Raw genomic sequence first — 13,594 nt, forward strand, 5'->3', positions numbered from 1 at the left:
ATTCTGAATGTCCTATTTAATTATGGGGTATCTGGGGTCAGAATTATCACATAAATCATCTTAACAATGATTTGATTTTGGTTGTTGCTTAAATACAGGTTTTCAGGATAACTTTAAGCAAATATATATATATATATATATAGTCAATTCCACAAATTAAAAGATTAAGTAATAGTACAACTGTTATTTTAATCTTCAATATTAATTATTATCGTATTGTTTTAACAGCATCATCATTGCATATTATTATCTTTACAATAAGTACTCTATCTTGCTTAAATAGGTTTTCAGGATAATATAAGCAAGTATATATTTTTCCACATTAAATTCCACAAAATAGTAGAACTGTACAACTGTTATATTCATCTTCAGCATTATCGTAATATTTTAAACAGCATAATCTTGCATCATTATGATAATTACGATAATTATCACCTTTTCACCAAAATTTCTCATAAAGAAGTAGAGCTACTACAGCACCTCTGAATATTAAGCGTTTACTTAATGACTATGATTAGACGGGCATGTTACCTATGAATAATTGTAATGTCTGGACGCAATTTAATTTCATTTGGTTTCCATAGCAACAGCAGAGATAGCGAGTCCTAATTTCGGGTGTGATTAAAATGATGTGTGATAATCAATAAGATGTAATTAAGGCATCTTTTTGAGATAGACAATAGTTTCAAGATTGTTGATGACTTTAAACAGATAATAATAAGACAATTAATTAAGATGTAAACTACATTTTACCAGTTTTATTTATCTCTTGCTTGTCAATATTGACAGTTTATTGTTTTGTTTATTATTGATAATTGAAAAGAAATTGATAATAAATTACAGATTCCTATCAGTAATGTTTAGATTTCATTAAATTCAGTAATTGAACAATTTTTTAATTAATTATGAGATTGTATCTTTAAGCTTGGTTCAATGCACTGCGAGTGCAAAGGCAAGCGAGTGGACCAATAACAAACGACATTTGGAATAATCCATCGCTTGGGATTGATGAAATCATTTGTGCTGTACTTACATCCTTGCATTGTGTCCTAGTGGGAACCAAGCTTTAGTCAGGGACCAGATTAAAGGTACATTCACATTGAGCTCTGGTGCGATGATCATATAAAAACTCATGTGTGTAGTGTTTAAGAATACACAAACCAATAGTGGTCTATATAAGTGCTAACTTACCTGGATTAACCGACATAGGCCTTTTCCCCTTCGACAAGGGAAGAACATAACTCGAAAAGTAATACAATTTTAAAGACTTCTTACCAAGCCAGTAGTATCATCCGTGAAATGCGCTCTCAGGTGGGAGACAATGCTCTACATACCTCTCCATTTGAAGGGAATTTTCTCTCCTCAAAGAGGAAAAGGCCTATATCGGTTTATCCAGGTAAGCTAGGCACGAAATAGATAGACTAGAACTGTTCACATTACAGTAACTCATTCCTGATTCAAAAAACTTATAATTAAATTCTCAACGGAAATAGTAGAAACTTTTCTAGTTTATTAAATAGGTCAACCTATACCTAAAGTCAAATTTATTCATGCTGAAATCTACCATCTAACATTTATTTGGACATACTATAAATTCTACAATTTAATTTACATACAAATGATTCAAGATGGCTTGCAACGCTAGGGGTACTGTAACGCATTATGCTACAATTATTCACAACATTTCAACAGACATTATAAAAATAAACCATGTTGCCAATTAAAGGAATGTCCTTAACATTCAAAACATAAAATCTATTTAAAAAAACAGCTTCTTTACCAAGAACTGTACAATAATGTGGTTCCTACTTGAAACAAATTATGAAAAAAGAAAAAAATCTCTACTGTATACATTACATATAACTTGATTCTAAGAATATGTTTTAGAAATGATTGATTTTCTCCCTGTGGGAAGACTGTTTATACCATTTCTATATTACAATATCCTAAATGACTTTAGATTCTAAGAAATATGGTTAAGAACGAATGATTCTCTCACTTGGGGAGTTCGTTCACTCTTACTGTATACAGTACAATGTGGTCCATGGTGTGGACCATGGCATGGTAGTATGAGTACATTAATGCAAACTATTTCTATAACATGATTTTGAAAATGATTCTCTCTCACATGGGAAGAACATGTGGTTCACAGTATGATTACTGTACTCAATAAAAAATATCTCTAAAAACAATATCCCATCAATTTGGAATAAACATATTCATACCAACCTCTGTCAATAGTATTCCAATAGTGAGTCCTAAATGCACACTAAAAATGAAGTCTTTTACTCTATTAATATCAACCTCTATTAGCATTCCAATACTGATTCCTACTGCATTGTTGTACAACAACTAGCTACTAAAGCCTGTGCTCAGTACAACAAACAATAACCTAACTCGTAACAATGTAAGCGTGTCGAAGAAGAAAATGGTTTTCAAACAATACAAAGATTTGTTGCGATATGCATCATCGATTTCTGTTAATTAACTCCTAACGAGTGTAATAATAATGTCTTCAAGCGATATTACAAGTTAAACCAATTGAGGTAATAACATGAGAATTATGGTTTTACAATAAAAGATAAAAAAAACTTTATTGTTGAGCATTTGATTATATTATGTAGACTCACGAGGATAAAATAATTTTTAAATGATAACTCAATAAAACACGAAGAAAAGATGGGTTGCTGCTTTCAGAAGGTCATAGGAAACATGGTAATGTTATGAGTAATTTTTCAATTTTCCATTTCATTGAACAAGTAAATAAAATACATACTTTCAGTACAGTAAAGGCGTATTGTTAATTCAATACACATTTATGTAATGTATTGTATGAAAGCTTGTGGGCTACAGGGATTAAGCAATCATAATGGACATTCATCTAAAATTAGTTTGTTCTACTCTAACCTAAATCAGTAAATTTGGTACCTCATAAATGAACACACCCCATAAGCAGAAATTGTAGGCAATAAGGGTGCATTAACCCAGGTTTAATTAAAGTTCTATAGTTAGTAAAGTATTGTAGAATAGAAGAATATCTCCTCCACTGAGACACCCATTAACTTGTTGGATTTCGAAGGTGTCTCCTTAAATTTGGAGTGGTTAGGACACTTGACTGTCATACAGAGAGACTCGGGTTCAATTCCTGACAACTCCCAGTCTACTCAGCTGTAAATGAGTGCCTGGTTGAAAATAATAGGGAGGATTAAGCGGCGTGAGAGGGAACTGGCCACCCTACCACATAATGCTAAGGCTTAGTAAAATAAGCTCCTAATACTGTAGCTCTAATTCTCCTACATTCAGAAAAATGAATACGGGACTTACCTCCTTACAGTAAACATTACATCCTTCAGAATAAAACACAAGGTATAGAATATTAAAGGGACTTCAGAAACTTAAAGGCCAATTCATGATTCATACTTTCACAAAATTAACTTAATGTTGGCATTAAGATGAATCATACAAACAGGATGCAACGTAATAAAATGAATAGATGCAATTTGTGGATAAATTGAACAATAATATTAGTGAAATGTAGAATGTGTATAAATCCTGTTACATAAACTAATAATTGATTGATTTAATAATGAATTGATTAATTAATTAAATGAATGACTAAATGAGTGAATGCATTAACAAAAAAGAAGTAGTAATGTTTTAATGAAAAGATTTAGATAGTTAAGGAATTATAATATTATTATTAATTACTATTAAAAACACCTTGGACCCAATGAAGTGTCTCATTTTGCCAAATACCAAAAATAAGATGTTTAATATGTAATTTAATAACTTTTATTTGAAAATGAATGAAAACAAAAATTTTTTTTACAATTGTTTTAAAAATAGTACGTCTGTCAATGAAAAGTATAAACTAAAGTATAATTTATTAAATTAAATATTACCTACTTGGTTTATATTGTTTTGCATGGTAAGAATAGAAACAACTACATTCATGTACTGTATGTATCAAGGCATGTCAGAATAATAATTCCTGTAGCACCAACACATCAATTGTTTTAAATAATATAAATATTGTATATAGTAATATACATTTTAACATTTTGAAAATGTACTCATATTAATTCCATTTTAATTGGCAAAATAAAATTGAATCTAGCTATGGGTGTGGTAGGGAGTGTAGTTTTGTAATACATTTCCTCTTTGGAAAAATAGTGAATACAAAGATGAATTATTTATAATAAATTAAATGACTAAATGGATTTAAACAAATTAGGAAGACAGACAGGAATAATGTTTGATTGAACAATTTTAATCTGGTCAGATCAGAGACAAAGGAGAATAATATGGGTACTGTACACATAGACAATACTACTCTATAGTAGTACAACAAAAAATACATAACTGGAGAGATATTGTGTAGTTTTTGGGGTTTTTTTTGCCAATTATGGTAAAAAGCTGTAATTTATTAAGCTAAATATTTAAAATGTCTACACCCAAAATGATTTGATACATTTGTGCTAGATTTTCTTCTCAAATCATGGTATCAAAAGTGTACAGTAGTCTGATTAAAAATCACCAACGTGACTCATTTTTGTACCAGCTACATAGGTTAGTCCTATTTCTGGTGCAATGAGGTAATTTACTATAATGAATTGAGTCCCCTGTACTTTATTGTTTTTATCGAAATTGATCTTTTTTGAAAGATGTCAGTTTGTTAAGCATGAATTGTATGCAAACAATGTACTGGCTTTACTCATCATAACCTTCACCTATCATTAGGTAGGCTTAACCCCTAGTTCAATTATCCTCTAGCTGTTCCATGAGCCATACCATATTAATCATACGAAACATCTAGCTTTACTCCCATTTCTACATGGTTTTTAAAATGGTTAAAACTGACGGCATAGTGACGAAATTAGAGGGTTTCCACTTAAAACCATTAAAAAAAACTGTCCAACAATACAGAGAAACTACATTACCAGAAAATGTGGTTTTTTAAAAGAAAACAGCTTTTTTGTACTGGAACAATTTAATTAACCATTATCTTTTAACTGAGCACTGAAATTGGATGATGAAAATGTCTGTGAAATCGATACTGCCATAATTACCAAATTTAAGATACAAATTTAAGATAAAGAAAACAATAAAATCCATAAAAAGATTGGACAATACAGTTATCATACAGATTGAATTACAAATGATGAACTAGGTTATTAGGTCAATGCTGATTTTACTATTATTATTATCGGACATTAAACTCTGACCAAAAAACTTTAATGGCTCATTATTCATCAAGTATGATTAAGACCTACGGTATCAGATTAAGAACAGCAAGTTCAGAAAAAGCACTACAAAAACGTTTTAACGATTGGAGAACAGTCCGAGTACACTAATATCAAAGAACTGTAGTAGTTCCGGGTAGTAGGAAAGGATTTAAGACTTAACTTTGAAGGTATAATTGTCTACGTGCCCTTACAAAGCCTTGCATACTCGCATCATAAAGTATTCATAACCAATAATTCAAAAATAGATTAACATCGCATCATAAAACGTTGATGTGTCCAAAACACATTTTTGCAAAACAAACACAAATCAAAAAAACAAATCAATAAAATGTATCATGATACAAACAAATAAACTTATTTCAATGAAAGCACTGTTTTTTAAAGTAATTATTTTAATTATATGTCAGAGTAAATTATAATTGATAAGGTTTTCTGGTCAATAAATTCTAATTTAGGGAAGAACGTAGCAAAAATGATCTTACTGTACTGTAACGTAACTACAGATAACAAACTGAAATGAAAGCACTCAGAAACTGAGTGAAGTACAAACAAATATATCAGGGAAAACTATATTTGGGGAGAGAGAACTCACTACTTGATATTTTGGTCCATGTTAAAAGAATATAGGGGGCATGCAATTTAATCTCATATACAGGTAAGTCAGATTTGAATACAAAAGCTTGTGATGTGACCAATATATCAATTTTTCCTGAAAATCAATGGTCCTGTTTTGTAAAAGTATACCTATTAAACATCCAAACATTATAGGACGATAACTTAAAAATTATGGATGCTATCATGCTAACAAACAAACAAAGCATGCACTATACTTGAAGCAAAATGTAATAAGTAATATTAAGTAAGTACAGTAATAAGTAATAAACCAAGGAGCTGCTAATTGAGTCTTTCAAAGGCCAGACACATTTTTAAAGTGAAACACAGTAATTAACAGTATAATACTTTAATTATAAACGCTCTAATAGTATTAAGGGAAATAATAATAATATCAAATTAAATAAAAATCTCATTTTCAAGTTTCTTATCTCATGAATATCCTTATGAATGTAAAGTATGTTCTGATACACGATGATTAATTAGTTTGTTGTAGAAGTAGACATATTAAAATGAGAAGCAGACACGATTTATAAATCATGGCTTATGTATTTCAGATTCACTGAGTGATTCAAATACAGTATAACATCACTTTATCATGTATAAACTATAATTAATGAATAAATATCTTTTCAATGTACTCTCCAAATAAAGCCTAAAATGGTTTTAGGACTGACCTAAAATTTAAGAAAATCTGGGGTTGGCGCTTTTATTTTGGTATTGAGCATTTCAAGAAAAAAGTATTTTGAAATTAAAAAGCAATATTTTGCTAGGACAGAATAATTTTCTTATTTATTCACTATTGTTTTTATTATTTCATTCAATTGAAACCAAGAGCAATAAAAACCGCCACTAACAAGTTTAATTGAAGACATGGATAACTTGTCTGTTGCACTCAATTTTCATTTTAGATTATGGTTTTATTAAAAAAACAAAATCATTTCAAATATCATAACCAAAAATCGGCTAAAATATAAAAAAAAAATAAAAACCTACCGAAAAAGCACTTGTTGCGTTGCATAACAAACACTCCCCATTAAAAAAAATGTTGACATATATTTGCAATTTATAGTTTAGAGTACTGTAGAATGGATGTATAGCTACATAATGATGGGGTGGGAGTCAAAAACTAAAGGGTGGGTGGGAAAAAAACATTACTTTCAAATAGGTCTACTCATAGGGTTATGGGTGTGTGCTACTGTATGTTGAAATTATGCTGGGTGGTGTAAGAGCTTAAAATAAGCTTTAGGGTGGGCGGGTGTGTGTGTCCACGCCCACATCAACACTGTATGTAGACTGTAAATGTATATTAATTTGAATGTATAAATACTGTACCTACACATTTATTTCAAATTTAAATAATGATCAATTTCTGAATATAGTTTATAAATGATGCTTACCTTACATTTAGTGATGTTAAAGAGGCAGTGAGTTAAAACTTGTAATTTTAATGTGTTTGATATTATTGTGTATAATTGTATACTGTTAGTTTCATTGAATAGAGTACCACTTGGTGCAATAATACTAATGCGCCCCATGTGCCAAAATACATAACAATTGTTTCCTCTTTTTCAAATTTTCAATTTATTACTGTACATGAGTAATTTCATATAGAAAACTGACATTGAAAAAATTACACAAATAAAGTTAAAATAAATTTAATGTAAAAACCATAATAACACAGAGTACTAATTTAAAAATAAATAATTTTTTTTTTCAAACCTTTAACATTTGAAAAGACTAAGCATTTTACCATAAGAAATAATTGGAATAAACGATGAAAAACAGGCAGTGACAGGCGGTGATATACCATGTGTCATACTCTATCACAAAATAGTTAAAACAAATCAAAAGGTACCATTTAGTGTATAATAAAAATTACAAATTAGTATTTTGGATGTTCTCTGGCTGGTCTATTAAATGTATACCTTTCAAATTCATATTAGTACCGGTTTTATATCATTATATTATAGTAACAATTTAGATTTTGTATGGTTTATAATGGTACCATTTAACACTAAAATGGTACTTACTTTTTAGCTATAAATCATTTGTATGATTTTGATTTACCATATCTATTCCAATAAACGGCTAGCTTTGAAAAAGCGCCTCCCATAGAACATAATTTTGAATAAACGCCCCCTCAATAAAATTGACATAAACAAAAACAATAACTATATCAAAAAGAAAATAATCAAATATTGCTTTCTATTTATTTGACATTTAAAACAAAACTAAAACAGAAAGACAAACATAAATCAAAGAAAACATTGAAAAAGCGATGAATTTCAAATTAGTAAACATAAATTATCCACACTATTTATTACAAAGATTGTGAAAAGAAAATGAATTAGAAAATTATATGTAATAAATGTTATTAGGCCTAATATAAATAAATTGTACAAACTTACCTTCTTTGACACTTTTCCCTAAAATCCTCTCTTCATTGATTTCTAGAATTATATCTCCAATTTGCATCTGTAACGAACAAGTGAACAGTACTGAGTAAGAATCTCAATTACAGCCTAGCTAGCTATCAACACAGTGTTGTCCAGTGCACTTCCGGTAAAGCTTAAGTATTCACTAGACTTGATGCTAATGACATCAGCAGGGAAGAGTCATAATAGCGGCTTAAAGGGGCGGAGTTTAGGTTATGAACTGCAGGCAAATGATTTACTTGTTGAAACAAGGTTTTTTTAAAGTAAAATCACAAAATTAGGTTGACACATATCTACAGTACCATTAATGTTAGAAATTTATATGTCTATAAATCGTAATTTCTACTATTTGACATTTTATTTTATAATACTTCAATTCAATTCAATTTACTTTACTTCGTCCTCGGTAAAATAGACAATATATTGGGTGTATTTCATAGAATATAAAAATAAATAAAACATTAGGTTAAAACACATTTCATTATTTAAAATGTAAATGCATCAAAATGGTATTAATGATAATAATATATATTATAATATAATGATTTTATTTTTATGAATATAGTAGTAGTTTTGGGTTATTTTGTATTTTTCATGGAAAAATACAGTCAGTATAAAACAAAAAAAAACTACCCAATTCATTCTTCTTTCCACCCAAACAACAACACACTATTCAGATCACAGAAAGTTTAGATTAAGTTTACAATAACAGTATGCACACTGTGTCTTGGCTTTAATCATCAAAGAATTACAAACAGTAGTTGTAAATAAAATTGAGGGTAGGGCTACCACACTCAAAGGGTGGGCATATCATGATAACAAAATACTCAAATTAGGCGATGTAATAAATACAAAATAAACAAAAGAAAAAGGAAGCTTACAGCATTGGTATAAACAATAGATGTATTGTATACAAGTCAAGCCTACTGTACAGTTGTTTAAAGAAAATAAAGTAAGGTTTGTTAATTTAATGACGTGAATATTACAGTATGTTATTGAAGAATCAGTTATTTTTAAAATAACAATTATATAGAAAAAATGGTTATACAATTGAATTGAAATCTATATTGTTTACTGTTTGCATACAAACTGATGGTTTACATGATTAAATTAATTCAAATTTATTCATCAATTTAGTCATAAGTGAAGAGATGACATAATACGTAAATGAAAGAGGGAAGTGTGAATGGTAATTAGTGGTAGTATCTAGTGGAAAACAGCAGATAATGAGATTGGAAAAGAAACGAGAAATGTGATAACATTTAAAGGGAAACACAATGGCAACAACGACAATTATACTTAAAGGGACAGGTGTATTTAATTTAGTCAGATATTTTGCCCTACAGTACTGCACTCTGACATAATTGTACTTAACACTCGGTATTGAGAAAAACACTTGAAACTCGAATTCACAACCTTCCAATCACTACGCTGATATTCTTACCCATAAACCACCTACCCTGTAGACTATTATATTCTGTGAAATATTTAGTTAAAGTATGTGGAGAAACCTTAAAATAAAAGTTAAAAGCAAGTGGTTTAACTGTAATAAACAGACATTTTAGTAACACAATTAAAAGTTACTTTTTTTAATTGTTGACAATGACATGACCTTGACAGCTTAGAGGGCAGCATTTAAAGATAGGATTTAGGACAGACATGAGCAAAGAGTCGGACGTAATTTGCAACACTGATGGCGCCCATTACAATTTGGCATAGCCACAACAACTTACTCACTCTGAGTCATCCCAATGAACTTAGCATGCTTTTGATATGCTTTGGGAGATGTCCTGCTGTTTTGGATACTAAATTCACTTTTATAATAATTATTGTTTAATTTCTTCATTAAGTTTAAAGTTTATATTGTCCCCCAAAAAATGAAGATTACTAATCAGACTTTGAATAGGCCTTTTTAATAAAGTTATTCACTTCTGTAGAAAAAAAACCCAAAAAATACTTTTTATAGTTTAAAACTTATTATTAAAAAGATTTCATTAAATTAAAACATGTTCCATTTCAACATTTAACAATAACTACTACTACAGTACAAAACAACAGTATTCAAGAGGAATTTTATAATGGAGAAACATGCATTTATAAAAACAGTAATGTAAAACAAATTCAAACAATATTATCCAAGAGATGAGACAATAACTCAATAAAGAAAAACATTCATATTTTAATTTTTTCAATAAATTTATTTGTTTTTGTGTGAAAACAATGGATTTAGGAGATTTAGTAGGATAGGTAATATACCAAGGTGTAAAGTCATCTATTTTCGATAACACCCAAATTGTTCTCAGAACAAGTTATTCAAATGTTATTAATTGAAAACCAATTCATACACATTAATATCAGTTCATAATAATAATAATCAAATATAGTTAATTATTAAATTTATAAAAAATAAAATAAATAACTTAAATTCTAAGAATTAAGATGAACTTGAACTTTGCTTTCTATTTTGATAATAAACAAATTCTAAAGAAAAAAAGAAACACAATATAATTTATTACTTACTAATATGATGCAAAATTACAAGATTGGACACTTCTTAACCGATCTAAAGTCCAAATGCTAATGACATCTCACATAGTAATATTGCCACTCCTAAGGACAATTATACAGGGGTCATTTAGTGTTTAACGTCAGATAACTAATCTATGTGACCTATGACCCATGCAGGCATTAAATTAGTAATCCTAAAGGATAATGGATGTCACATTTATTCTATGGGAACGGATTGTTTGTGTTTGGAAAATGAAAAACAAATTTAATGTACTGTTGAGATTTCAACATTTATTTTATATTATGGTATATAATTTTTGGATCAGGAACAGAAAAGTCATCATGTCATCACTTTAAGGGATGAATGAATGCTGTAGCAACATTCACTACCTAAGTGGAATTTTTAAGAGGAGATGTGACGATGATGCTTTTTTTCCTCTTTCATGGGGCAACCAACTTTTATTTCATTCAAACTTCTAATTTTACTTGTAAAATCAATGCATGCTAGAAATTTCTATAGCTTTTATATAGCATGACCCTCACTTTAAAAAAATATTATATTCGTTTCGCAATAACTTAGTGTATTCAAGCAAGTAATTTCATAATATCGTAGTCTATTGTTTGAAATGATTCTGATGATTCTGGCCTAAATTGCAAACGATTCTGTTAATTGAATTTATCATACTTTCCCGTAATCCCAAGTTTTGCATAATCAGGGAAATTAACTTATTCTCTTTGACAATAACCGACCATTGTTGTATACTGACCCACATACCCAATTATTTTATAACCTGTACTACAATACAGTACATACTACAGTACATTGCAAAAGGACTACAACTATCTGGTTTTATCGAAAGTGAATTGAACTTGGATCGTACTTGTCTTATCATAAGATAGCCTTTAAAACTTTAGTGCATATTTAATCTGCTGATACCGATCAAGAACCAGAAAGTTAGTGATACTATAGGAATTACACAAAAAATGAGTAAATGACTACATTTTTCTCAAAATATGTAACCTAAAGCTCTGTCTTTATGCAAAAAAAAAATATGATGGACATGATGTCATATCACTACGATATTTGGGTATATCACTACCATATTTGGGCACTTTTTTTGTCAAACTAGTTTGATAGTGTAGACATAGCTTAACACTTTACTGGACAAGATAATTAAATAAACTATAGATTCAACAAACCAAGAATAATTATCTTAGGTATTTCATAATACAATAAAATATTGTTCATGATCAACATGTGAGTGAGATGATCTAAAGCTACACTATCAAACTTTATGTGACAAAAAAAATGTCATTTCACTACCATTAAGCATATTACTACCATACTTGGGTACATCACACTTTTTTTTGTCAAACTAGTTTGATAGTGTAGACAGAGCTTTAGAATTGTTCACCAAAAACAGAAATGATGTGACAATAATGAATATTTACATAAATCCATGACTTTGCAAGTTTACACACATCATCATCATAAAGTTTGAATCAATGTTGAATGAATAATATATCAATTATCAATTCTGGATTAAAAGTGTAGAAGCCACAAAACTGTCTTTCATTTTAAGAACTAACTGCCATGGAGTTTCATTGAAAATAGCATTTTAATAAAAATAATTATTTTACTCAATGCAAACATGTCAACTTTGATAAATCAATGTACAGTATTTACTCTAAGCCCCCACATGCGAAAGACTTCTCACAAATAAGTAACATGGAATGGCAATTGAAATTAATAACAGTGACTGGATGTTAATTTTAAAAGACAAGATGACCTTTGCGAGGCCATTTTTTTGCGATAATAAAATGTCCACCCACATTCTAAACAGTGGTGTTAATAATCTAGTATTTGTTTCACCCTGATATTTCTGTATAGTAAAATACTGTATACAATACCCTTCTTTGATCGAAGAAAAGAATACAGTAGTTAAATAGAAAATAAGAAATTATTGAACACTGCAAATATCCATTGTGTCCTGTATTGAGAACATCCCAACATCCATTGTCTAGTGTAAACACCCCAACATACCATACAGTAATAAAACATTATGAAAATGACGACTGGGTTTAATGGTTCAACAGTACACATTACTATACTTACACATTACTGTACTTACACATTAGACATCATCATTAAATATTATTATGAGACTACTGTTGATGTATTGATTATGACTAAACGTGTAGTATAATAATTTACTTCTTTATGAATTAATTTGACCTTAAGGCACAAAACGTGAGAACTGACACATTGAATGAAATGTTGTAATTAATACTGATTGTAAAATACTCGATTGAAATCACATGTATATATACAAAGGCAGGCCTACTAATTAATATGCCAAATATGAGAATTTGTTTTCATCATTCACTGGTGGCCTCATAAACACCGCCACTAGGGTAAAAGCAAGAGGGCACAGTATCAACAATCTTGTTGCCACATGCCACATGGTTTTCAGAGTTTACTGAAAATTAATTTCACTAAATTGTGATTAACTGCTACTCAAATAAATATGGATTAAGCAAGCTTAAAATTCCAAGCTAAAAGGCAAGATTGTATCCTAGTGAATTCCATTCCTTCAATTACAGTATTACTGTAACATTGTAACAGTACTTATCATAGAGCTTCAAGGATGCAAAATATAGCAAAACCGAATAAGTTATCAAGATTAAAAACACACATTTCGGAAAAAGGCAGAACGTTTTACAATTTTTTAAGTAGTTAATATACTTTCAGCTGCTGCTTAAAATTACAGATTTTTTCGAGAGTTTTTT

General features: G+C 29.5%; 1 protein-coding gene across 3 annotated transcripts in view; it reads right to left on the reverse strand.

The window, feature by feature from the left end:
• Positions 1-13,594, reverse strand: part of LOC144845838 (uncharacterized) — a 41,490-nt gene that overhangs the window by 24,952 nt on the left and 2,944 nt on the right. For all 3 annotated transcript variants that reach the window (XM_078703288.1, XM_078703290.1, XM_078703289.1), the window contains exon 2: positions 8,270-8,336. In XM_078703288.1, coding sequence (XP_078559414.1) covers positions 8,270-8,336 — 67 coding nt within the window. The remainder of the gene's footprint in view (positions 1-8,269; positions 8,337-13,594) is intronic.

The sequence above is a fragment of the Antedon bifida genome, chromosome 6 (assembly GCF_963402885.1).
Source record: "Antedon bifida chromosome 6, ecAntBifi1.1, whole genome shotgun sequence".
Classification (NCBI taxonomy): Eukaryota; Metazoa; Echinodermata; class Crinoidea; order Comatulida; family Antedonidae; genus Antedon; species Antedon bifida.